Source organism: Seriola aureovittata, chromosome 19 (genome assembly GCF_021018895.1).
Source record: "Seriola aureovittata isolate HTS-2021-v1 ecotype China chromosome 19, ASM2101889v1, whole genome shotgun sequence".
In the NCBI taxonomy this organism is placed as follows: domain Eukaryota; kingdom Metazoa; phylum Chordata; class Actinopteri; order Carangiformes; family Carangidae; genus Seriola; species Seriola aureovittata.
The window spans coordinates 5,526,012-5,552,962 of record NC_079382.1 but is presented as its reverse complement, the minus strand read 5'-3'; the positions used below and the strand labels follow the sequence as shown (position 1 = coordinate 5,552,962).

Here is a 26,951-nt window from a genome sequence, read left to right as displayed (position 1 = left end):
AGAGGAGCCTGCCCAATGGGTAGAAACTGGCAATTTTCACTAAGGGGCACAGGAGTGTACCACAGAATACAGCCGCCTCAGTCAAATTCAGCAGAGGGTGGTTAAAAATAAACTCTCTACAAACCCCACATGACAAGAGGAGATCAGTGATGCATACACCTTAATAGTAGAATATGGCAGACAGGAAAGGGAGAACAGAACAGACTGGGAACTCTGTGGGTTAACTCCCTCTTCTAACACCGCTGCTGAAAGCCCAGCCATTTTGCCTTGTTGACAGAAATGGTGGACTGCATAATGGGATTTTTCTCCATCACTGCTGGGGTCAATCTTAGATGCAACCTCATCTCAAGAACCAAACCATTGAGAGATTGCCCCCAAGTTGAGCACTGTGTCAGTCATGGGGGTTTTAAGCTTGCATTAGCTGGGACACCACAACATATCATAAGGCTGCCGCTCAGTCCAAGACGTTGACAGGTAGTTCTTCCTGTCTGACACCCTGACAGCTAAAGATTGGGTAGTGAGTAAGAGTTGTACTTTGAGGAATGGCAGTCGAGGCTGCTACTGCTCTGTCATGCCACATTATTTGAAATTACCCCACAATAGCCATCTCCCTGGCCTTTTTGGCCAGCAAAAGTCTCTCAGGACAGAACTGGGCACACAGGAGGACCACAGTATCTCACCGCTGAGATACTTGTGGCAACCACTTTCATTAGGGCCATTCAAAAGTTTCTTGGCTGTTTTACACATGCAAAAACTTGCCAGTTTGTTAACTAGAATTGATAACTTGATAACAAAGAAGATATTGTCAGATGCTGTTCCATCACCTTGTCCTTCATTGCCCTTGCAGAAGGTAGTCTTTGGACACCATGACATAGGTCAGAGGTCAGGGGTACGTTGCAGATACCAAGATCCTGTGGCAATGCATCACTGAGTGAATGGATGCCAGGGCACAGCATGTCAGTCTTTCTTTCAAAGTGTAGGAGTTAAGTTAAGAAGCTGGAGCTGGGGACCATGATTGTCATGTACTCTGACAAACTCGCAGGGAAGCAATAAAACCAGAAAAACGACTTCTGCTTGCACAGTAGAAGAGAACTCCTGATAACTCCTATAAACAGCTCCACAGTATGTCCTTATTGCAAATCGAGTTCCATCATGTGACACTGGATACAGTCAAACCATTGTTTGCACCTTACTGGAAAGAGGGCTTGACAATCAACAAAAGATGCTGGCAGAGACAGAGTTAGGAATAACAACAAAATCATCCTTTGGGCCTCACATGGACACTGAGGCGCTCAATCACGAGTACAACTTGACTATTGTGCCTATTCCCAAAATTATTCTCAATATCATCCTTTAGGATATATTATTAACTGATTGCATTGTTGTATTCAACTCCAATTTCTAGGTAACATTTCTAGGTAACATGGGTATGAAAGAAATTGGTAACAAATTCAAAAAGTAAAGGCATTTTATTTTGTGGTTGTTTTCCCACAACTTTATCCCACCATCTTACATTGTCAAGCAAATTAAGCCTATCTTTAAAGAGGCAGCAACTTGATGCAAGAAGAGTCTAGACAGTATAAGATGAATAAGTGGCTATATTCTGAGTGCTAATGGTGGATTCTAGGCCACTGCCATTGACACACATAGAAGTTCATCTAGAGCACATCTTGCAAGGTGCAGCACAGTCCATTTAAATCCATCTCTCTCCCTGTGTGTCTCTCTTTTATCTTATATCCTGATGATGGGCAGCTTACCTCATCCCTTTGATGTTAACTTATGGATATATGCATTTAACACACAATCAGCAAAGGTACACACCCACACACAGCCCTGTCACACAGCACATGCATGCATGCACAAAGAGATCCAGATACACAGCCTCGCTCTCCTGAAAACGCATAGTGATACACACACGCACATACATCACACAGAGGGGCAGTGATATAAGTAATTTAGCACAGTGTGACACTTTCACGGTCTAATTAGCCCCAGTGTTGCAGTAAACACGTCCCAATGACCCTCCAGTTCTGGTTACTCATTAAGTATAGATGGGGCTGAAGACGGCCAGCTTCTCTCATCCGTCAGGACCTGACTCATCACAGTAGTAGCTCCCCAGAACCCTCTAGAACCTCAGGACGAGCAGCAGATTCAACCAGCATCATCACAGATACAGTTAGAAAACAAACGAGGAAGCCCTCTGCCTTTGCCGTTACGTGTCTGCATCTGCATGTTATGTCCATTTCTGAGCATATTCAGACATGCATTTACGTGCACATTCACAGGAATGTGTGAAAGCAGATTGAAGGAATACTCTAGAGAGATGCTGCACAGAGACGTGTACAGAGACAGACAGCTCTGTTGCTTGCTTGCTGCTGCTGCCTTTGACGCGGTGATGGGGATTTTCCTCCTTCTCTCTCTCCCTCTCTCTGTTGCGGTAGCAGACGTGGCCAGCAAGCTGTGATCAAACTGTGCCTTCATCCATCCTATCTCTTTCTCTCTCTCTCTCATCAGCTGGAAGGCTTCAGTAGCAGGGTGCCCCAGATTTACAGACCACCTCCCTCCTCCCATCTAGTGCAGAGGCTGCTGGCTCTCCAGTGTGGAGCTCTACTGACACCTTCTGGCCACAAAACAGTACTGCAACACTTTTAAATAAACTTACTGGTGTTGATATTGTGTGATCATGAAGTAGGTTATAGCAAGGAATGTGTATTTAAGACACCAGTTTTGGTTATAAAGCTCTAATTACGGGAAGATTTTAACCATTTAAACCTTTCAATTTATTACATCAAAATTTCTGAATAATCCCAATAAATCAATCAAAGATTGCAGTGGTTCTGCATGAGTTGTCTGCACAGGCCCGAGGGCAGGCGGATGGACGGCGAGGGGGCAAGAAAACGGTACATCAGCGTAGATCCTGAATCGATACCAGTACGTGGTGTTAATCTAGCGAGTGGCCCTCTGGCAGAAATAAGTGACTGAAAGGTTGAACAGCACAGCAGACCAAAGAGCTATTATCAAATAGGACTAACTCAGCATTTTCCTCCAAAATAAGCCAGTTTTTTTTTGTGACAGAGGAGTGTAGCCAGGGTTCAGCAAACCTCGGGGGTGACTTTGGGTTGAGCGCTGTCAGGGACTTTCTGCCTTTGTACACTTGAGTATTATATAAGATTTTATCTGGGCTTTTTTGTGCTTGCTAGGCCAAATCCAATAGGATATTTAAGTTCAATGCAAAACTCTGATATTTCTTCATCCAAAGCTCTTAAGTCAAAGAAAAAGGAAATTAGCTTGACTCAAGCTAAGCAGTGGAGGTTGATACTGTAATCGCCTAAATGCACAGAGACTTTTTTTGCTAGAAAAGCAGGCAGGAAGCCTTTGAAGTACAGTAGAAGCAAAACTCTACTCAAATGCAGAATCTCTTCTCTTGTATGAATTGATGGTGCGCAGGTTGGACTCTTCGAATGATACAAACAAAATCTTTAATCAGCTGTACATGCATTGGCACAATGTCAGTTTTCTTTGTACGTCTAATGTGGAAAAGGAACCATGATGCATCAAAACAAGTGTAGTTAAAAAAAACAAAACAAAAGCTCTACTAAGTGGACGCCTTATTAGGCTTTACATACACTTTTCTTTATGTTTATGGTACAGTGTTGAAAGGACCTCTCTTTACAATACTTTTGTCAGGTAATATTTTGAAATATGTATGCAATGCTGAAAGTATAAAGCAGCACAACACAAAGCAAGATCCCCGTCACTGAACATAATTTACAATGGACGGATTGTACACACATAAAAAAAATCCCTTCTTGCTTTCTCTTTGTACTGTTAATACATAAATGTTGAGGAACATTTTTACTGACAGCAAAGAAGAACACAAGGGGGAGGAGGGGGGTGAAGTGACAAAAAAGACAAGAGGAAGAGGACAGGGAACAGGAGATAACTTTTGATTTTGAGAGATTTAACAGATAGAAGATTTACACTGCGGTACTTAATAAATGATCTTATTTCATTTTTTAGCAGACACAAATTAGGCTGAATATAGACAAAAAGGTTGAAAAATGGCACAATGAATTCTGTTATGAGCCCAACACTATAGAAAAAAAACACAGCTCAAACCTGTGGAGTAAACCTTTTTTTGGATCCCGCCTTAAAAGGAAAATTCTGGTATATTTCAACCTGGCGTATTAGCCACGGGTGATGCTAACTTTGCACTCGTCACCTCTGTTGTAGAGATTCAGGGAAACAAGAACTTCAGCAAGCAACGTACTGTCCATGGAGGCAAGCTGTGCAAGCCTCCTACAGCTATAATCTTTGTCTCTAACAGAAAGTAGCCGCCTGCGGTGGCCATTATGGCTAACTGCATAGGGAGCCACAATAGCCAAATTTATGGCAAATATGCCAGGTTGAAATATTTCCCTTTAAAAGTTCAGCTGTAGGCACTATCAGACGCACGGCAACATGACAGGAGACAGAGGGGAAGAATCACAGTGAGCTCAACACAAAATACACTGTCTCTATATACAGGGCACCTGCCACTTCTGCATGTTTAGGCTTCATTTCCAGCTGTTGCGTTTTGCTTAGTGCACGGAGGCTGGCCTCGGTTTGAACTTAAAAATGTAGTGCTGGTAAAATTACACTGAAAACATCAACACATCAAGAGATCATTTAGTACAGTGGCTCCCCAAGTGGGTTTCGACAAAACCCTGGGGTGCTCTTGAAGAATAGTTTTAACTCATTATGTTCACGATATCATCATCTGCTCAGAATTGATTAATCATTCTCCATCTCCAAATTGACACTTGTGCATTTTTTTTCGTTACTAAATCAAACATTTTATCAAACTGGGGTCCCTGGGGATCCTAATACAGATTTATTAGGCTTTGTGGAGCATGAAATTCAAGTCTAACAGCATCCTCACCTGCATCACGGTTTCTCACTCACTCATTCAATGACCCGCTTCAGTCCTCCTGGTGCTAACACCGTACAGAGTAAGGCTTCACTGCATTGATAGTTCAGGACTTTTTTTTTTTTTTTTTTTGTTTTGTTTTTTTTTTTTAAATCAGCCGAGGCATCATCTCATCTCAGAAAGGCACGCGACTGAGCTTCACAGTTCGCTACTGCTCCGGTTTTTCTCCCTTGTTTTTTTTTGTTTTTTTAATTTTTTTAAATTTTTTTTTTTTTTTTTAGCAGCACTTTGCATTGATCTCCGTTTCAGAGAGAATGACACTTTGTGACCTTGTCGATAATATCAACATACATATACATATTTACAGAGAAGAACATCTTCTTGAGTTGACACTTGTTTGTTTCTGGACAGTTTCTTTTTTGTTACTCAAACAAAGAGGGCGTGAAAGAAAGTGTGTGTGTGTGTGTGTATTTGTCAGGCTCAAGAGTGAAAATCTTTTTAGGAGGTTAGAGTGTGTGTGTGTGTGTGTGTGTGTGTGTGTGTGTTTGTGTGTACTGTACATATGGCAAGCATGGAGAAAGATACAACATGGGAAGGAGGCAGAAATGATGGTCTTTGTACTGTATGGGTGTGAGCGAGTGTCAGTGTGGTTTTATGAGTGCTTGATAGTGTATTTGCCTTTCTGCAGCTGGGAGATGTAGAGCTTCGACTTGGTGCCGTCCAGTCGTTTGAACCACACCTCGTCATTGTTGATTGTGGTGATGATGGCACTGCATGACAAACAGAGACAGGTCAATGTTAGTGCAACGCTAAACCACAATACTCACACTAAGTGTAGGGGGTTTGCATGTAATGTTACTGTGAGCAGATGTAGACTGTCACTCCTCAATGGGTAACAAACACTCAATAGTCAGAATCTGTCATGGATTTCAAAATAAAAGATGGAATAAAACCGAATATTTTTTACAAACTTGTCCACAGAAAACCTAAAGATACGAAAGCATGTTTTAACCATTTCCCCACACAGAACTGGAATTTATAAAAACAGAAATAAGGTGAGAGATGGAATCTAACACTGAACGCGCAATCAGAGCATCATGTCTCTGTGCTTATATTACCATATCAAACATCCTACAAACTAAATCCTTCCTTCCTGACGTTCGATGATGATGATGGAGCGCCTCACTGCTGAAATTAGGTTTATAGGTACATGTGATGAATGAATGACACAGCAGCTATAAACAGTCACAACTATGCGTAATGATCACATGTAATGACGGCAGCTCTGGCACTGTTAGAGACCTTTGATCTGAAACTATTCTGCTCTTTGCCTACATCCGTTTACAGCTAAATATGGGAGTGGAGATGATGGTTTGCCTAGTTTCACAATGACACGCAGATTAGTAAATCTGACAAAAACAGTTTTCAAGTTTCTGGCTTTGTGTGTTGACAAAGTTTGAAGTAATGAACCTACGCAGAGTTTTGTGGCACTAAGTATCTATATGTCTCAAGGGTTAGTTCAGTGTAATGTTTTTTTCCCTGGGGCAAAGCTACATATATACACACAAACAGACAAACTAAAGGAGAAACCAACATGAAGTGTTTTAGTAAGGTAAGCCTCCACAACAGCTTCAGTTGCTCTGTAGCAGAGAGATTCCCTCTATTCCCTCTTTCTGTGTTTCAGTGACGGTGGTGGATCTCCCATTGGTGTTCATTGACACCTTCTGCTGCGGTGTGTTTTTTTTTCCAGGAATGTATGTATATGTGTAAGGAAACATTTTACATTTAGCCCTCAGACCACTGACTGTCTGGTATTCTGTACAGACTCCTGTATCACAGCTCTACCCATTCATAACAGCCACCTGTTGCATTTGTTTTGCCACTCAGTGGTGTGGGAGGGGAGGGGGGTGTTGATGGAGTGCTGGGAAAAACTGACATCAATGCATTCCCTCTATTCAGTGTGCATCCTGTCCTGACAAACACACAGGGCAGGACGCACAAAGAGCAGAATGTGAACTCACAATCACTCCTGCTAATACTCCCATTGTGTTTGTTCAAATCCATCCATGATCATTTCCATTACAAATAAATCCACCATGTGACCACACTGCTTCTCAGTCAGACTCACCCAGTGAGTCAGAAACACAAATTTGCAGATGAGCGCATGCATGTATCCCTTAGCTTTACAACTCTCTCATCTTTACAAATATTTATTCCTTAACAAACCCTTCTCCTACACACACCCACACACACACACACACCTAGTCGGGTACTCGTCCTTCCTGTTGATACAGATGGCCTGTCCCCTGCAGTACCACTGGCTGTCATAGAAAAGTCGACCGTCCTCAGAGCGCGCCACATGGTGGTGTCTGTCAGGCTTTACTGCAGGAACTGGAGGGAGAAAAAAAGAGAAAGAAAAATGGGGTGAGATGGGGAGAGAGGGAGGGAACAAGTGACTAAAGGCAGAGTGAGGTTAAAAGAAATCTGGTAAAGTACAAAATATTAAAGAAGGAAGACAGGGAGCGAGACAAAGGCAACATTTGACTTCTTATCAAAAACTTGAGCACTTTTGACAGAAAGTATTGAATCAACTCCTCCTGTGTGGCTGTGGGTCGATCGCTGCACTCAGCCACATATTGACTGTAACCAAGGACGAGGAGAAACTCTTACCATCCACCTTCACCCTGTGCGGCCCCAGTGATGCCATCGCCTGCAAGGGGTGGGGGTGGGGGGGGCGACAGACACAACTTGAAATCAAATCACAACTTAATGTCAATATAGATGCATTTACCAGATTTCTGCTTCGTCCATTATCATGAAAATACCTTTCTTATCGCAGTCCAGTCTTCAAGAATGTCCAGATCTTGCAGCATGTAAACAATATAAGGCCGTAACGGAGAGGTTAAGGAAAACTCAGAGGAGTGGCAGGAAACATCTTTCTTAACAATTCAATACTGAAGCGCTGCAGTAAAATGTGGTGCAGATGATTGATGGGAGGAATAAGGACAAGGACAGGACCAAGGGAAAAAGGATATCAGAGACAACAACAGGCTTCTTCTTCTTGACGGGACAGAACGGGTCTTTTTTCTTGTTTTTCCGTGAGTGCAATCCATCATTCCACAACTCTGGAAAACAAAGAGGACAGATTACAGCAAGGGGGATTATTGTGCCGGTGGGGCATTTCCTTCTGTTGGATATTTGCTTCATATTTCACTCTGTTTTACAGATACTGAGTGCAACCTTTGAATGTTGTCAGTTAACATATTCTTGATCAAATCTCCAATGTTTATTCACTGATTGTCCACTAATTGTACCCTGTAAGGTACTAACTTGTGCTAAACAATTAATCAGTAGGTTTGTTAACTGAGAGTTCCCAGTTGGAATAAATTAACTGCTTATTGTTCAATGAAAATATCAAATACTTACTAAGTACTCCTTTGTAGGGAGTAATATAACCAAATACTCTGGGTTTGTCACTACTTTAGGATCTCACTGCGAGCCAAACTTCTGATGGGTTTTGACATTTTATTGAATAAAAGTCGGGTGAATGGATCAAAACAAATATTTTTCAAACAAGGGTGTGTTGAAGCGCCAGCTGGTACCTGAGGTAATGTCAATACTGTGTCTGTCTTCTTCCAGTCTTCTTATCTTCTCCTCCAGTTCACTCTGTACAGTGTCGAACAGCAGCAGCTTCTCACTCTGGAAGTGAAGAAGAAAGAGAAGGTCAACAAAGACAGAAGGTCATCACACTGCACATCTCCAGAAGTAGGACTGGGGTTGAATTGCATACTGTGGCAAAAACCCAAACTTTCAAAATTCTAGTGTATTTCCTAATTTGTTTAGGTGATCGTCTATTATAAATGTACCTCACATAAGCCCCTACTCAAATGTTGGCCTCTCACCTCCCAGTGTTGGCAGGCCGACTGGATCTCACACTCGTACTTATTCTTCACTGACTCCAAACACAGCTCTCTGTAGATCCCTGCAACAAACACGAGTGGCAAATCAATCTGAGGCAACCAACAGGGAAATGGGAATTCGGTTTAATCCAAGCAACTATCGTCTTTAAATTGCAAAAAAAAAAAAAGCACATTCCATTAGTTAAATATTATTACAGACATTGACATTTGAACAATACTAAGTCCTGCTATGCTTAACTTATTTCCTACATAAATGCACACAAGAAGGGGTTAAGGCCAGGGCAGTGTGACAGCAGCAAAGACTGAAATATTACTTGGACTCACCTGCCACTTTGGTCCTGATCTGCATGTTCTCCTGCAGGTTGGCTAAAGGCTCCAGGTACTCCTGGGCACAGCCAGCCATTACCTCTTGCAACTTGATGTCCACCTGGCTCAGACGCTCCTTGTACAACCTAAACGGCAGAATAAATACAGTAGCAAAGCACAACAATTCATAAGCCTGAACTGAGGCTGAAACTTTCATTATTCATTAATCATTATTGTGGTATTACTGTAAGTCTATCATCTGTGGTGACTTTGCTTTCAAGAATCCAGCAATTGTCTTGAAATGGTCTTAAGAGCAAATTCACCTCAGTGGTCATACACAGGAACATAGTAAACACATTACTCACTGGTCAGAGGAGAACAGCAAAATCATGTCTAAGGAGAGGACGCTGTGGCATGGCAGGGGGGCATTTATTTAAGCTTTCTCATACACGCCAGCCAGGTTTGACATATGGAAAGCCAAATACGTTTTCAAAACAGAACGTCACTTCCAGAAGATGGTCAGTTACACACTGAATGGCTACTGGAACAGAAAGTAGCCAGAGCAGTAAAAGCCAAGACTTACCAGCACTTGGCTGGTGGCTGATGTACATTTATCATCCACAGTTACCACCTGTTTTTACACCTGTAAACAGAGTACAACTGACCATCGCTGTGGAAGATATCTAGGCAAGTAACAATGACCAAAATCCAGTGCTTGACATCCAGGTGTGATATCAGTGCATGATCGCCTTCACTCCTGAGAATCAAATTGTCTATGTTAACCACAGATTTTAAAGACATTGTGGTGATTGCAAGGATTAATATGCAGAATACCCACGTGAGATGTGATGACAAGCATCACAGAGTTTCTGAGCCTGATCATCATGAAGCACACTGTTAGTTTAGGACAGGCAGCTTTTATTTTGTTGGAAACTATATGGGAGAGAACTTACTGCTCCTTCAAGTCAGTGAACTGCTTCTCCAGGGTGGTCATCTCATCCAGGCACTCCATCCTCCTCCTCTCACAGTCCTCATCATCCATCTCTGTTCACATGAAGACATGGCAGCTTTGGCATCACCTCCACCTCAACTGCTTTACTTTTCAGCCACTATCATCATAACATCTCTGTTTCATACTCTACATCACCTCCCTGCTCGAAATGTCAGCTAATTTCCAACAGCTACCGCATTTCTTGTTTAACCCATGTCTGACGGACAAGCATGTCAAAATAAAATCTAACATTTGGTTGGTGTTTAAGGCCTGTTTTTCCTACCCGAGCTGTCTCCATCTTCAGACACGGATGAGCTAACGGTGTCCTCCTCGTCTGTGCTGCTGCCGTCCTGCTCGGGAAAATCCACCTCCATTTCTTCGTGGTTACTTTCTTTCTTCTCCCGGGAGTGAACCGGCATGGCGGCGTAAAGATGAGCCGGTGTTAACGGGGTGGCAGAGCTGTTCGTCAATTTTTACCCCGAATAAAAAAGCAAATGTAGCTCAGACAGCTAACCGGTTAGCTAACCCGCATCTAGACAGCTGGAAATGCAAACATGGCCACCGTCGACCAATCACAAGATGCCTTACTGAATTTGTCCAATCAGATGTTAGTATGGGTAACTGATTGCTACGGGAGGATATGAGGGATTTGTAGTTTCTTAAATTGTATCACAAGCACCTGATACGTACTGTCTGTGCAGGTATGTCACTATGTTGACGGTTTTTTTTTTTTTTTTTTTTAGGTTTATAGAAAGTCAGTGGAAAGTTGAAGGACGTGACTACGTAAAGTTCACATATTTAATGTTTAGATGAGAAATCTACATTTAAATCCAGACCATAATAATATGTACTGCTCTAAGCAATCATGGATCCACAACAAAGTCAAGTGAATGTCTTCATGTCTCTGAACTGAATATTAGGCCAACAGAAGAACAGTTACTCCAATGATTTTACATTTCTTTAAGGAATAGCATCATAGGATAAACAACATGGACATGTACTGTAATATTATCATACAGAATTTTATTTGATCTACTTGTGATCACTCTGTTCTCATTTCCTCCTCGTTTCTTCTTCTTTCACTCTCTCAGCTCCACTCATCTATCCCTGGAAATGTCCCCCAAAGAGTTTTAATATTTCTGATCATAAACTGAAGATGTAAAAATATTAAATGCTTATAAGTGACGTCACACAGAGTGGGGAGAAGCTGTTCAACTGCTTTATAGGCCTATACAGTGTATGGTTTCAAAGTCATAAATGTTAGAGAGATATTCACAAATGCTTTTCATGTATTTGTAAATTAATTGAATGTATTCACATATGTTTTTATTCGTGGAGTTTATGTATTTGCAGATCCGATTTATATTTTCAAGATATTTTGTGAGTTTACAAATGTATTTTTTGTATTTGTGAAGGTTTTCACATCTCATTTCCTTTTCTCTCCTTCATTCTTTTCCTCCCTTTCTCTTTCACTCCTTCTGTTCTCCAATCCTCTCCTCCTGGTTCTTCATCACATATTTTCATCCTCTCTGCTCTCAACTTTAGCTTTTCACTCCTTTGTCACTCCCCTCATCACCTCTTCACCTATTCCTACTTCCTCTCCTCCTCCACAGGTTGTCATGTCCCGTCCCCGACAAGCAGAAGGACCTGCAGCCCCAGCCGCTGCAATTCAGGTTTAAACCACAGGAGAGCGATAAAGACCTTTGAATAGTAGCTCCCCATTTCTTAAATTTTAATTCATTCCTGGAGAGTGTGACTTATCCTGTGATTGAAACAGGAAGAATTCATGATTTAAATAGAAGCAATATAAAGTTTAGACTAATAAAAAGAACATGATTTAAATGTGGATAACTGGATATATAGATAAATGGAAGAAGAGACTTTAAAAAAGAACATCATTCCTAGCTATGGGCTATATGAGAAAAAATGCTTTAATTCATTAATATATTGCTCTATTTGAGTAAACATTAAGCATTAACTAAAACCAAAGCATGTTTTCATCAACAGACAAAACAAGAAGGTGGAGTTTTATTTGTGATACATAAGCTAACAGCCAGAGGGCCTGCTCGAACCTCACAATATGCAAAAATGCACATGAGAATATTAAAGTGAAAGATTTTGCTCAGTTGATTTGCGGTTTGTCTCGTATAGTCTCACTATTTCCGTGGTGCGTAGCACACTGCCAGTCACATCCATTTTCACACTGATGTATATGTGTCAGGAAACTTTGCTGCTATAATTTGTACTTTGGGTGCAGTGCAGTGTGGTAGCAGAAAATCTGAGTTATCTTTGTGGTTTATTTCATAATACTGAACTTGTTTTTTCTCATAGTCTCATACAGTCCAGAGCAGAGACTGCTCAATCTGGGCAAGAAACTGGACAATCAATAAAGTTGCACATGAAAGAATGTAAGAAAGGCTCAAGAATGAGAAGTAATCCAAACAGAGCCACAGTTTATGGTTGACTGCATCTTCTCTTCCAATTTCATTACTTAAAGCTGCATGAAAACTGTGTCTCTGCACCGCAGAAAAAGTTCTTCGTTCAACACTCTTTGCCTTGTGTTAACTGCTTTGCATGTGCACTCACATGAAAGTCAGCGCTGTGATAACAATGTGTAATCAATGTAAATCTATGACCTCAAACTTGAAAAACACTGAAAAACGACTATCAAAAAAAACCAAACATGTAGCTCTGTGATGTTTTTATCTTATCTCCTTTGAGCTACGGCAGATCCTTCTGTCAATGCTCCACACAAAAATCACTCTTACATCTGCAGCTTGTTCAATATACAGCAGTAGGTATTTGAATTGGAGCCAAGCAAAGCGTAAATCTGGAACATTAGCATTCCTCCTCTGCTTACCATTATAAAATCATTTTGAAATTTTAATGATCATGTTTAAACTCATTTAACTTTTGCATTAAACAGCCCTTGGTTCTACGTGTGCACAGCTTGAGATCTTATAGCCTCTAAGCCTCACTAATACATAAATCATCCTTAAAACTATATTGCATATATTGTAAGCGCTTAAAGGTTAGCTTGAAAAAATAGACATTTTCAGAAAATACACCAATTCACTTTCTTGTTGAGATCTAGGTGAGAAGACAGATACCACTCTCGTGTCCGTATGGTAACTATGAAGCTGAAGCCAGAGCATCAAAAATGAGCTTAGCATAAAGACTGGGAACGGTGGGAGACAGCTAGCCTGGCTCACCCCAAAAATAAATCTACCTATACGAATACTTCTGAAGCTACTTGTTTGTGTAAGCCATCCAAAAACCAAATTTTTAAATTTACAAACTCTGGTTTTGTGCTGGAACTTTTTCTTGGCTGGGTGTAGAGTTTCTGCTGATAGCCTTGCAACCTCATGGTGATGACTTTAAAATCTCAGCCTCCATCAGTGTCTTTTTTTTTTTTTGCTCATTTGGACAAAATCAGGCTAGGTGTTTCCCCCTGTTTCCAGTCTTTATCAGCTTTCAGCTAATATGCTGCTAGTTCTAAGAGAAGAGTGGTATTGCTCTTTTCATCAAAATCTTGGCAAGAAAATAAATAAAAGTATTTTCCAAAATACCAAACAATTACTTTAAGAAAAATCAGAAATCTCAGGAACAAATATCTTGAAATTTTTCTTTTTGTTTTTGTAAATTGGTTGAATTGAAAATTTTATTTGTTTCCATGTTGCTGTGAGACTTAACCAACAATTGGGGACCTAATAGTGATTCAATTATCTTGAGACCTGCCTGGTGGCAGTAGGGCAGTAGGACAGCAGATCATATTGCATACATTAATCCCTCTGTGTGTGCGTACAACACCGTGGGAATGCCTGGGAAGGGAAATAAAGGTATTACCCCTTCTCCGAAAAACACCCACATTTCCCCGAAAAAATATGCATTTGCACATTCAGCGCGAAACTGAGTCAACAAAGGGGAGGATCTCAGAGTTTTTCACCTCACTTTGAAAGTTTCAATCAATAGCTCTCTGATGTCTTCAGCCACTCTTTCAGAAGCTACGACACAAGAAAGATGTCGAAACATAATATTTTCCCACCCTTTAACTATGACCATCACATGCTACTGTGAGGGAAAAACTTTGTTCTATTTTTACAGGTAGGCTATGGAAACGTTTTTTTTAATTTGTTCTGGGAAGCACACATGGTTAATGACATACCTTGCTCTTTTTGCAGTTCATTGAATGAGATCAGTGGGTAGGGTCATGAGAGTAAAAATCACACACACTATCTTAATTTATGTATATGACACTATTAAAATCATGTAATAGTGCACATTGAATACATCAGATAAGAACCACATATAATGTTTCAATTCATTAAGTATGGTTGTGGTGAAGTCCCTCTGACAAAGAAACAGCCTGACTCATAGCATTAAACAGCAAGCATGCCTACCCATTATTTAATACAAGCCATGGAAAACAGCCATGTGTGACGCTGCCATACTGAAATACTCCTTTTTATATCAAGCCACACATTTTGAAAACATAACGTGGGTGTATTTTGTCTGAACTCTGGGCATAGAACTGCTGTGTCACCGAGCCCACACAAGAAATGGACAAGTGGAGGGGGGCTCCTGTGGCTCAACTGGTAGCGCGTGTACCACCTAGACTCAGTCTTTACCGCAGCGGCCATTGCCCTTTGCTGCATGTCATCCCCAGCTTTCCTGTAACTCTCTCACCGTCCCTATCTGAATAAAGGCAAAAACTGCCCCAAAAAGTTAAAATTTAAATTGATAAAAAAAAGTTAATTTAAAAAAAAAAAAAAAAGAAAAAAAGAAAAGAAATTGATGAGTGGAGGTGGCAGTGTAAGTGTCCACTGAGTAATTACTGTAATAGTGGAGTGATACCTTCCTGCCGAAACGGGAGGAAATTTGTCATGAATGACATGCACACATCTGGGAAGCTCTAGCTATTTTTAGACAGCTGAGCTGGGTGGAGTTCACTGATACAACCTACTGGTATGACAGATTCTATATTAAATCATATAGCTGTATAACCTAGACACTGACATTCTTTTCATAGAAAGCAATATTCCCTACTGCTTATTTTAGATTTAATTTACATTTTTCTTACATTTTTGAAATGTGTGCTTGGTCAAATGCAGTATTTAGGGAAATTTCTGGGGAATGCACTCATTTGATTTCCTGCGAGAGTTAATTAGAGGATAATGCCACTATGCTAGTTGTTTAATTTAGCTATAAGGCTAAGGGCTTGTGGAAACAGCTAGCATGCCTTCTGCAAAGTAAAAAAAAATATGGCTACCAACAGCTCTGTAGCTTCATAATTAACACATTATATTACTTTTGTTTTATTTGTACACCAACAAATACAGATGAGATACAGATGTGTCTTTAAACTTTGTGTAATCAGAGTCAAGGGGTTATTAGCTTACTGCAGCTTAGCTTAAAGACTGGAAGCACTGCTAACTGCTAACCTGACCCTCTCCAAAGGTACAAAGAAATATGCTATCACGAATTAACATGTTGTACCTCTGTAGTATGTGTAAAGAATAAACAGTGATAAGATGTTAATTATGAAGCTTAAAAGGTGCTGGTATGTGTATTTTTTAAAACTTTGATAGCCAGGCTAGTTGCTTCCCCTTCATTACTCTAAGCTAAGCTAACTGCCTCCAAACTCTAGCTCCATATTTAGCATAAACACACAACAGCGGTATCTATCTTCTCATCTCTGGGCATGAAAGTGAAGAAGCATATTCCCCAAAATGTCAAACTATTCCTTCAAGTGTAAATAGTAGATGCGCTCCAGAAATTACAAGTGTTTCAGTTTCACAAATTAGCCATGATGTAATTTCAGTATTAATAATTTATTTGACTTTTCCCCTGTCTTTCCCCCCACTTCTTCATCAACAGTATTTTACATCTTTCTAAGTTGTTGCAGAAAAGAAAAAAACAACCGTAAAGCACTCTTACATAAAATGTTTGCTGCCTATAGTACTGTGTAATGTAAGGTATGGGGAAGTAATGCATATGATTATGTAATCTTCTTTTTATTATTATAGAATGGGAGGTTTAGTTATTATATTTAACAACACTGAACAATAATTTTTCTTTAAAATAATCATGACAGCTGAATTTATTGTGGTGCTGTTGCAATAGACATTACAGAGGCATTAGTTTGAATTTGTTGTACCCAATAAATTGGTAACTAAGAACAACTGCACAGTGTAACTGCCCCTTTTCTTTCAAAAAGAATACAGGGTGAGGTTGGTGTTAGGAGGTCAATTCAGAAAATGCGAAGTATCATGAGATCAGCTCTTTGCTGACAGGGTGTGATGGCCCCTTAGGCACTTTACTGACTTAGATAAGTGGTGCTTTACCAACACGCAGACAGAGGGCAATGTACGGCACTTGACGCTGAACTGGCGTCAGTGCACTCTCAGTGGTTGGTTGCCACAGCAACCACGAGTAAACACAAGGCAAGTGGAGACAAGAGCACTTGCACAGCTTCTCTAACATGTAAAGTGGAAGTCCCAGTATTTCCCATGTGGGGTGAATATCTGACCATATATAGACACAGCACGCAATCTTGGCAAAAGGAGAAAAAAAACACAAGGCTGCAAGAACAGTTTGTCCCCAGATGTCTCATTGTGATACTTGACAGACATTAAAGTATGTGTGGAATTCAACCAAGACACACAGGAGCTGGTGTGTGCCTGTACGAGTGACGTTGGTGTGAGAGATACAGTAGGCTGCTAGATAGTGACATCACAGCCCTGCTGGGTGTGTATATGCGTGTGTCCGTTTGGTTTGTATAGCGCAATCAACTGAGTATCGCCCCATAGAGGTGTGAATGCTTTACTGCTCTTGGATACTGTTGCTATGTTTTCACCAAGCCCACCTTTCACAGTGTAAACAGACATGGTCCTGGGAATTTTATCTGAAATGTCAGGGGAGCACAGACAGGTAGCTCTGTCACATACTTTTACCACCATGTTTTGAAAGACAAAGGAAATTCCTTTTTAAAACTTGCATTAAAGCAGTAGGACAAAGGCAAAAAAGACACAATAAGGAAAGACATAATCAAAGGAAAATAGTCAAAATTCCCACAAAAAGTCATAGTAGAGTTTACTTGTCTGCATGACTAAACACTGTGTTTTCCAGGATTTTTTTTTTTTAACCTCCAGAGGTGTGTTTAATCATGTTCAGTGCTGGATGGGTAAGTCCAGAACATCCTATTGTGGAATAGGCAGTGCTGTTTTCATCAGGGAGTCTCCATGAGGAAACTTCAGAATCTTCTGCCCTTCTTCCTCTGCAGTGGGTCTGCCGCGTAAATTCACTCTGAAGCGTAACCATGTACAGAAACACAAGTGTGGAAATCCTGCCACCTCCTCCTGTCTGCCCCCTGAAGTGTAGATTTTTTTGTCATTTTTACACCATGTGCACCGTGTGTATTTTTTTATGCTTTCAAAAGGACTTAATTTACAGCCCTGGTCATAACAATCAAAAACTGCAGAACATGCATACATTTGAATATGCTTTAGCTCAATAGCTCAAACTAAGTGGAAAACAAATGTTGAAAATTAATCTTCGGTAAAGAAACAACCAAAATTTGATTAACACATTGTCTTACTTCATAAATTGTGGTATTTACATATGTAGGAGACTGTAGCTAATGTTGAGGAGAAGCAAAAATATTAATGTGCTTTGCAAGTAAAATTACATTTATCTCTTGTATGATAAGGACAACCACAGACTCCATAGCAGTTATATGATAAGACAATGTGGTTGATAGTGTAGGTGCAGGTTCATATTCAGTGTAAATTTTGAATTCTACTTCACTTTGGAAACTTGGATGTTTCTCTTTAAAGCTAATTTAAGTCTGGCCAATTAGGCCAATGGAAAATATGCAATGCTACTTTGGTTAGCCACTTAAAAAAAAAGATAATTTCCCCAGTGCAGAAGGGAATTCTTCAAGAGCCAGTCAGGGGATGTCTCTCTCATTCATGCCCATCGTGTCTCATTCATTGAAATAAATAATGTCCCCTAACCTACATCACAGGTGAAAATAGGTGTCTAATAGGAAACTACAAGTTTTCATTCTGAGTCTGTTAGGGGGGGATTTTTTTCACAAAAGCACAGCTCAGTGTGATTTCCCTTGCTTTTTTCAAAGATAAGTCAAGTGGAAATCCCCGCCAAGGCTCCGCCCCGCGAGCGCACAAAACCCAGTGCGCCTCCCTCAGCTGCACCACTCTGCCCCAACATTCACACATAGACGTGTCTGCTTCTTGTCAGAGTCGCAAAGTCACCATGGACGTGCACAGAGTTTCGAACCACAACCAAATGGATTATAACCACGACAACATGGAGCCCAAACACGGGAAAACGCTGCCTTGCCACGAGGACCGTTTTGACAGCGGCCTGGATTCCCTGAAAGAGGACGAGCTGGTGAACGAGTTTGAGGAGATGAATGTGGACACACTCGAGCACACCACAGAGGAATATGAGCCTTGGAGAAATGCAGTGACTGACGATGGTGACACGTAAGTGTTTTTTTTTTAGTTTTTTTTTTGTAGATAATGAATACTGCAGTTACGCATTTGCAAGTTTAATAATTCTGCTTATATTCAATGGGAGTTTTGCACAAGTGCGTAGCATCTAAACTTTAAACTCAATGCACTGGAAAGATATGAAAAGCTGCATGAAAGCTGCACGAAAACAAGTGGCCTTTAAAAAAAAAAAAAGTGTGTGTGTGTGTATAGCACAGCGCGTACTTGGTGTGTGTGTGTGTGTGTCTGTGTGTGCGTGAGTGTGTGTGTACTTTGGCTGAGAGAGCAGTCTGGGCGGGGCTAAAGTCCGCGTTGCGCGTTCAGGAAAGTCCCTGGCCTGCTGCCAGTAACTGATAAAGCATCAGATGTGTCAAACCACAACTGGTGGAAATAACCCGACAAAACTCCATTCTTGCGAAACGCTCCACTGCTCAGGCTTTGTTCTTTCTTATTTGGCTGGAACCACTTCCTCTGTGTGTAATTTTTTTTTTTTTTTGTAAAAGCATCATTTTAACTAACCTCCATCTTTTTTTTGTTTCTCTCCTCAGGCCTCTCCACTTGGCCGTCATTCATGAAGCCACTGATCATGCCCTCCAGATGATCAAGCTGTCTCGCAATCACCCCTTCCTCAACGTACAGAACCACCAGAGACAGGTAACAACCAAAATAAAACACAAATGATTGATCTTCAGATGAATAAAAACTTTCTTCTCCTTCAGAACACACATGAAAAGTGGAATATAATAATAATTAAATATCCATTTTTTTTCCTCTCCCCAGACTGCCCTCCATCTAGCAGTGATCACAGAGCAGCCCCAGTTGGTGGAGAAACTCCTGAAGGCCGGCTGCGACCCACAGTTGGCTGACGACAGTGGGAACACGGCTCTCCACATCGCCTGCAAGAGGGGTTCCCTCGCCTGCTTCGGTGTCATTACCCAGAACTGCCAGCGCCACCTTACCTCCATCCTGTCCTTCCCCAACTACAATGGTAAGTATTAGAAAAAAAAGAAACAAAACTCTTACACACAAAGATTGTTTTATTTCACTGTGGCAGCGCCTGTTTCTTAAATTTGGTTTATAACTGAACTTTATTTTCTCCTCCCAGGACACAACTGTCTCCACTTGGCATCTATTAATGGCTACATTTCATTGGTGGAAAACCTTGTTAAGCTGGGTGCAGACATCAACGCACAGGAACAATGCAGTGGACGGACGGCACTCCACCTGGCCGTGGATCTTCAGAACCCCACGCTGGTCCGTTGCCTCCTCAACCTCGGCGCCGACGTTAACTGCTTGAACTACGGCGGCTTCACGGCGTACCACCTCACGTACGGGCGCCAGAACGAAGAGATTCGGTGCCAGCTGTATGAGAAGACGCCGCAGGAGCTGAGGCAGCTGCCCGAAAGTGACTCAGATGAGAGTGATATGGAGGACCTGGACCTGTCAGAGGATGAGGTCAGTATCTGATTCAGAATTATGAAGCTCTTATAAGAAAATATTTCATATAATCATGACTTTAAAGTATGGTTTCCTAACGATTTTTTTAATTTCTCCCCTACAGCTGTATGACGACATAAAGTTCGGAAAGTAAACGGAACCACCTCTCTACCGCTGGTATGAACGACAGTGAAGCTGCTACTGGGTTTCCCCAGCCACGGCCCCCAACGAGGGACAAATCAGTGCCTGCTTGTCCCCGTCCAAGGTCCAAGTCCACAGGTGCTGGCCCTGGGATCACAAACATGAATGAAGATGGCGTCCAGTGAGGTCAAAGCCGGTCTGCATCACAGAACTCTTTGCCAAGAACCACAAAACAGCAAGACCATGACCTCCATGTAGTCCTTCTGTATACTGTATAAATATATATTGATGTGTATATACCAGACTTGTAATATATTGTAAATACAGAGATATTATTTTCTTACCTGTACATATGAGTGTGGATTTAAACACTATTAACAAAAAATGCTCAGAATAAAAAGAAGTCTATGAATATAAAGAACTATGACTGGTGTGTTTCCTCCACTTTGCATAGGTTAATTTCCTTACATGTCACGACTTTTTTACCATCTGTTTTTGAACATGAAGCATTTCTCACTTACAAAAAGTGACGAAGAAGAGCGTCATCACCCAGACTTGTGAAACATAAACAGAGAAAAACGATCACACTCAGACTCTTGGAACAGTCTGGGATTTCCTTGTTGGGGCGAGGTCACCGGGTCTCTGAGTCACTGCGTTGAAAGTCCCTGGGCAGCATAAGAGGAACATAATGTACTTAAATATTCCGCCCTGCCCTGGAACTACTGCTGAATAGCAACGAGGAACTGGCAACGGGTAGAACTACCAAGGAAATTTTGTAAGGAGGAAATGTCTTAGACAAAAATGGGAAAACGTGCCTCGAGAGTTAGTATTACTCCTGTCTAAATGATTATGAAACTTTATTGTTTTTCAGGCAGGAATTACCTGAAATAATGGGCATCATTTGCTTTATTTCCCAGCATGAAGTAAAGCTGGAGCCAACGCTTATCTGAAAATGTCTGAGTGATTAGGTTTAATAGCTGTGTATATGGTGTTCTGTTATTGCCCTCAGGGCTGTAAACATTAACTGTACAGGACTGCAGAGGGGGTTTCCAAGGGCCAAGGAGCAGGTTGCTGATTCTTAATCACAGTGGAAATTACATAAGAGATGTAAACATTAATTATTAAAAAAAAAGTTCCAAAAATTATGACTACATTTGGGATAATAAAAATCATACTTTATCTGGATTTGTTTCCAATTCTGAGCGCAGGGGGAAGTTAGGGGGACTAGAAGTGATGGGATGTGACTGATGGGAAATGATCTAAGCCGATGAAATGTTAACATCATTTCTGATCATTGGTAATGACAAAAGTGTCTCAAAGCTGAGCTGGACAGGGTCATTGACTAGAATGCTCAACCCCCCCCAGCTTTGTCAAAACCACTCTGAATTGTCATGGGGAACAAATTTTCCCTTCGCAAAGAGAAACTACTCGTGCTGTATGATATATCCGGTAAGCTGAAGAAATCTATTTCTGACATGCTACAGGTGTGTGTGTGTGTAAAAAAAAAAAAAGAAAAGAAAAAGAAGAAGAGCCAAAAATGTAGAGAAAATGAGGTCAAATCAGGTCTACACCATTCAGTGTGTAGTAAAATAACCTCTGCACACCACCAAGGTTTCTCATGTGATCTTTAGTGCACTGAGCCACAACAGGAAGCTCAGAGGTAGAGCTCTGCACACGCTCATGTTTCCATAAACATTTCCCCCTGCTACTAAACTCAACTGACAGATGAAAACACAGCTGATGAAACTAAAAGAATTAGTTCACGAGGCCAGGGGTTAATAAGTAAGTCTAAGTCTGTTGTGTGATGCAAAAAAATTAAATTTGGAGAAATGCAAACACCTCCATGTGCAGAGAAATCACAAGCTCCACAATAAGCAGTAAATATATATCAAGGACAATTGTTATTTTACTCCAAAAACTTTTTTTTATTGTTGAATGAAACAGTGGGGGTAAATGTACAGCAAACAAAGATAACACCGGCCTCCTTCTGGGAACTGCATATTCCATCATGCTCTAACTTAATCCAACGGGTGACACGTCTCTGCTCGCTCAGTCCCGCTCTGCCAAGGACATCAGGTGGGTGTCCACTTCAGTCTCTGTCAGAATCCTGGAGGAAAACAAAAACAATTAAACAGAATGATTTTCATGTACAAAATCTGTTTTGACCCTCACTAGAGCTGCAACAATTGATAAATTGGTTTGTTGATTAACAGAAAATTAGGGTTAGTTTAGATTCATCCAAATTTGAGTATTTGATGCTTTTCTGTGCCATATATAATGATAAACTGAATATCTTGTAGAGATCCGAGTACAAGAGAAAAGTTATAACAGTTGATGACAGTTTTATGTTATTTTAGAGACAATGAATTGATTAACTGATGATGAAAATAACTGTTACCAACATACTACAGTGAGAATGATCACATGTTACAACATGGGCTGATATGTTCGTGAAAACAGTCTCTCTCTCTCTTTAAAAAAAACATAAGAAATTATTTTGGTAGCTGCTCATCTCATTTTACAGAGTGTAATCACCACAAACATTTTGCTACATTATCATGTACTCCTAGCCTTTTACCTAAACTTTGGGTCCTGCGTTGTGACAACGCCCACCTCCAGCTCAGAGGGCTTGAAGTCAATGGAGAGAACGGTTGACAGACAAGAAATTGCCGTCTGAAGGGGAGAAAAAGGGGAAGATCAGGTTTATGATGTCTTTATTATATCATTTAATAATTTACTTGCTATGACAATGACGGAAACAAAATCAGAAGCCACACAGCTGGAAACCACCTCTAAGGTTACTTTCACATTCATACTCCTTCCTTATCTACCTGCGCTACATCAGCATAACGAGACTATGCATACCTCAATGGTTTGCTCAAAAGTCCAGTCCAGTTTCTTTTTCACTTTCTTCTCCAGGAAGCTGGTGGCTTCTGTCTGCTTAACTCCAGCAGCAGTGGCCTTGAAGCCGCAGTAATAGCCTGCGGGGTCGCATTTATACACCTGGGGGCCGTGCTCCTCGTCTATTCCGATCACGATCATACCTGCAGGTTCACAGGCACCAGAGAGGAGAAGGACAGTGAGACTTGGCTTCTGTGTTAATTATTAATATGACAATTCAAGAAATAGATGAAATGTCAGGAAACATTTGAAATGCAAAAACAAATTAAATTATTTTATCCTACGTCAGCTTGAATTTCCATGTTGTTTGAATTTGACACCCTCCCAAAAATAAATTAATAATTAAAAAAAATCAATACATACAGCAGCCCAGTGGTCGCATCTCAGCGTTCTGCGTGTAGACTTGTGAGATGTCAGCAATTCTCTTACACAGCATGTCCACTGGAATCTCATAACCGTACTTGTACTGCCAGTTAGCGGCCTCATAGCGAGCTCTCTGCACTTGGGACCTGCTGTCAGCTGCAGGAGAGAAAAGTAGGCAATTTGTTTCATAAAATCCATTGAACTGTCACACAGTCAGAGTGGTGCTTCAAATCTTTAATGCAATGTTTAAGTAAATATTATTATCCATAGAAAGTCAGTTCTGATGACAAAAATAACCGTTGTTCGGAAAGAGGAACCATCAGCAACAGTAAAAGCCATGAGTGGGGAGAACAGAAAGGTCAAATGATGTATGAGTTTAAATAAAGATAAATTGGGTTTAAACCGGTTTTCCCATTGTTCCCATTTACTGAAAAGTTGCTGTGTCTTCTGAGCTAACCAGTGAAGTTTATACTAAATCAGCAACTCTCAGAATGCTTCAGAAAACGCTTTGACAACCGAAGTAAAGAGAAGAATGGGAGGAAAATGCCAAGGAGCTGCTCAGTATGCACCCTCTGAGTGAGAAGAAAAGAAATGGAAATCCCACAGACTGTCTGTGCTGACAATGGTATTTTTACAAAAAATCAAATTTTAACCCAGAATTGTGTATTTCAGATTTTTTGGGGGCATTTGTTCCCTTTATTTGGATATCTACACTGAGAGACTGGAAAGTCTGCAGTTAGGACTAAGCCTTTGTGGTATGAGCTCTACCAGATAAGCCACCTAATCCGATTTTTAAAGTTTTTATATTAACATAAAAACAGATAAAATGCAGGATTTATAACCTAAAACAATGAACTCTAATGATCTATAACAGACAGCGTTAAATGTCTTGGTTACCTCCATTGTATAAAGATAAGTCTTTTTCTCACCTGTCATCCCAGACATTACACATCCAATATTATCTGTTATTCTGAAAAGGTGGGTCACTGTGGAGGCATCCAGAAGCTTGTCCTGTTTCAAAGAAGAAATAAACAATGAACATGTGATGGTAGCCTCAACATTTCCAAAAGATTTACTTGACTCCTCAAACTAATTAGTTCTATGGGTATTCCAGTGATCTGAATGCATGCAGGATCCATTAAATATCAATAAATATCACACCCTCTGTAAACATTCAGAGATACAAATAACCAAGAGTGTTAATACAATTACAGCTATACAAATACAGAATGATATCAATGAAAACTGAATAAAATAAATACGGTCATCAAAATTCTATCTTATCAGGGAGAAAATATTTCTGAAAATAAAAAAAGTATTATTTTCATATAATATAAATTTCGCATGATATAAAGAGACTATACATTATAAGCAATAGAGAAAGTAAACAATTTAACATATTAAAGCACATTTTGGCCTCTAAAAACATGATGCACATCTAGCGATATTTCTACTTTTTTCACACAAACTACATAGCTGATGTGTTTTTAAACATGATAAATATAGTCTGAATATAAAATGTGAATATTTTCACAGAAGATTAAGATTCTCCAGTAGAAAGAAACTGAAGAACACAGTAATACATTTCTCATGTATAACTAATAAATAATATCAGTATGGATGTTGCCACATATTAGGAAAAAGGACCAACTGTCATGAATGCAGGAGGATGCACCTTGTCACAGTGGCATGATAGTGCTGGCACTGTGAGTTATGTGAACTCAGCACTATCATGCAGTATGAAAAGGACAACCTGATATCAACTCACCGGTACTTTTTTCTGTGTTACAACAACCGCACAGTCCTTCCCCCTGACTGCTACTGATGTGAGTCCACCTTGGTTTATGGCCTTGAAAGCATATTCTGCAAATAAGCAGACAATACATGTTCATCTGACACGTGTTCATCTGACAACAGTAACAAACGTTAGGGAATAGCAATAAACAAGCACAGCATTCAATAATTTTGAAAAGTAGAGTCAAGTGGTGTAGAAACATAGAAAGGTTTCTGGCACAACTTCACCTACTTCATCTAAGGAAAAAGTTCAAAGAGGCGAAAAGTCCAGCAACACTTGTAGTACACAGAAGAGCTTTATTAGACTGCTGTGTTTTGACTTGTGGCCTTCATCAGGGTCATGATGGCCATCATTAGAGTAGGCCATCATGACCCTGATGAAGACCACAAGCCAAAAGCTGATATGCATTGTTCCAATAAAGTTCTTCTGTTTACTGCAAGTGTTGCTGGAGTTTTCACCTCTTTGGAGAGTAGAGTCAATACACCAACAGACTGCTCAGCAGAAAACTTGGGACAACCAGTTCAGGTGTGATCTGATTGGTCAGCTGATACTGAATTACTGACAACATCAGATGCTGCATCCAAATTAAGGTTACCTGTTTAATTTATGGCTGAAGGGGATTTATTATTATTACAGCAAATTTAAAATGATTTGTTTTGTTTATTGCTGCTTGTGGAGCAACTTCAGGATCTGTCTCCTAACTGTTGTTGATTAGATGACATCGACAATAGTCCTGTTCATGTCCAGTTCAGTTTAAGAAGAGATTAGATCAAGTTCATAAACTAAAACCGACCTGCAAAACATACAACCAGCGTAATTTAAAGGGGATTTTCTTGCCGTAACACTTAAAAAATACATAACACTGGGACGACTGCGACAAAATGCTATCATGATAAAGTTAATTTTATTCAAAGTTTTTTAAAAACTTTCCAGAACCGTAACATTTGCTTCAGTAGCAAGTTGACACTTTGAGCAATGAATCAGCTTGCTTGACTGCAATGCTAACCATGCTAATTACCCTACTAGCCAGCTAGCTATTTTGATTCGCTCTGCTTTGTTTAATGCTACTACCGGAAAAATAGACGTAAAATAACAATTCGCACGGCATAAGTAAAACTTTAATGGTTGTATATGACACTACTTTCGCTTTGGCGGGGTGTTATTTAATAGCTAGAAGCCAAGCTAGGCGAACCATGACAGGGCATTTAGCTAGCTAGCAAACAAGTGAACCTTCGAACCGGCTTTTGTCTGAACACATCCACATACTGACCGACTTGATAGAGTCTTCCCTCCGGAGAGAAGATGGTAATGTGTCGATCAAACCCTGCACTTGAGCCTCGGGACATTTTACACGGTTTAGTTGGCCGAGAAGTTCGTCCAAATGAATTTGCAAGCAGATTTTACTTCATGCACAATATTTCCACCCGGAAGTTGAACTGCAGGCACCGGAACTTCATCCGGTGTGAGAGGTCTGCTTCGTTTCCATGGTGATATAATACTATCATGCTGTGTCTCAGAAGTATTCAAGTACTACTACAATAAGTAAGAACTATACTCAAGGACAATTTTGAGGTATTGAGTATTTCCTTTTATTGCTGATTTATACTCCACTACGTTTCAGAGGGAAATATAGCTTAATTTTACACTACTAGCTACACTTATTTGATTGTTACAG

At 40.4% G+C, this 26,951-nt stretch overlaps 3 protein-coding genes across 4 annotated transcripts; 1 reads left to right on the top strand and 2 right to left on the bottom strand.

Moving 5' to 3' along the window:
- Positions 1-3,460: 3,460 nt before the first annotated feature.
- On the bottom strand, positions 3,461-10,692 carry brms1lb (BRMS1 like transcriptional repressor b). Of its 2 annotated transcripts, none has more exons than XR_008826035.1 (10): positions 10,410-10,692; positions 10,089-10,179; positions 9,154-9,281; positions 8,812-8,891; positions 8,512-8,608; positions 7,945-8,034; positions 7,735-7,799; positions 7,580-7,656; positions 7,171-7,300; positions 3,461-5,679 (listed from the first exon to the last, which is right to left on the bottom strand). XR_008826035.1 is itself a non-coding variant. In XM_056363234.1 (10 exons), exons 1-10 carry the CDS (start codon positions 10,543-10,545, stop codon positions 5,562-5,564), a joined length of 975 nt encoding a protein of 324 aa, XP_056219209.1. In that variant the 5' UTR covers positions 10,546-10,688; the 3' UTR covers positions 3,461-5,561. The 2 variants fall into 2 exon arrangements, 1 of the variants encoding a protein (XP_056219209.1); XM_056363234.1 differs by having other exon boundaries at positions 7,580-7,619; positions 10,410-10,688.
- Positions 10,693-18,334: 7,642 nt separating this feature from the next.
- Positions 18,335-20,638, top strand: nfkbiaa (nuclear factor of kappa light polypeptide gene enhancer in B-cells inhibitor, alpha a). Its single transcript, XM_056363198.1, has 5 exons — positions 18,335-18,633; positions 19,188-19,293; positions 19,420-19,627; positions 19,745-20,094; positions 20,201-20,638. Exons 1-5 carry the CDS (start codon positions 18,401-18,403, stop codon positions 20,228-20,230), a joined length of 927 nt encoding a protein of 308 aa, XP_056219173.1. The 5' UTR covers positions 18,335-18,400; the 3' UTR covers positions 20,231-20,638.
- A 1,477-nt stretch (positions 20,639-22,115) lies between these two features.
- On the bottom strand, positions 22,116-26,724 carry LOC130160588 (proteasome subunit alpha type-6). The gene is made up of 7 exons (XM_056363199.1): positions 26,547-26,724; positions 25,250-25,344; positions 24,411-24,492; positions 23,482-23,637; positions 23,083-23,261; positions 22,796-22,890; positions 22,116-22,324 (listed from the first exon to the last, which is right to left on the bottom strand). The coding sequence occupies exons 1-7, from the start codon at positions 26,620-26,622 to the stop codon at positions 22,267-22,269; spliced, it is 741 nt and encodes a 246-aa protein (XP_056219174.1). The 5' UTR covers positions 26,623-26,724; the 3' UTR covers positions 22,116-22,266.
- Between the last annotated feature and the right edge of the window lie 227 nt (positions 26,725-26,951).

Bases quoted from the DNA above. Each gene is read 5' to 3' on its own strand.
- brms1lb (XM_056363234.1), bottom strand. From the start codon at position 10,545: ATGCCGGTTCACTCCCGGGAGAAGAAAGAAAGTAACCACGAAGAAATG. The intron at 9,282-10,088 runs GTAAGTTCTCTC...TCTGCCGTTTAG, and splicing joins TTCACTGACTTGAAGGAGCA to GTTGTACAAGGAGCGTCTGA. The intron at 5,680-7,170 runs GTGTGTGTGTGT...TTTGTCATGCAG, and splicing joins AAGGACGAGTACCCGACTAG to TGCCATCATCACCACAATCA.
- nfkbiaa (XM_056363198.1), top strand. From the start codon at position 18,401: ATGGACGTGCACAGAGTTTCGAACCACAACCAAATGGATTATAACCAC. The intron at 19,628-19,744 runs GTAAGTATTAGA...TTCTCCTCCCAG, and splicing joins GTCCTTCCCCAACTACAATG to GACACAACTGTCTCCACTTG. The intron at 20,095-20,200 runs GTCAGTATCTGA...TCTCCCCTACAG, and splicing joins TGGACCTGTCAGAGGATGAG to CTGTATGACGACATAAAGTT.
- LOC130160588 (XM_056363199.1), bottom strand. From the start codon at position 26,622: ATGTCCCGAGGCTCAAGTGCAGGGTTTGATCGACACATTACCATCTTC. The intron at 24,493-25,249 runs GTGAGTTGATAT...TCTTTGAAACAG, and splicing joins TAACACAGAAAAAAGTACCG to GACAAGCTTCTGGATGCCTC. The intron at 23,262-23,481 runs GTATGTATTGAT...GTGAACCTGCAG, and splicing joins GATGCGACCACTGGGCTGCT to GTATGATCGTGATCGGAATA.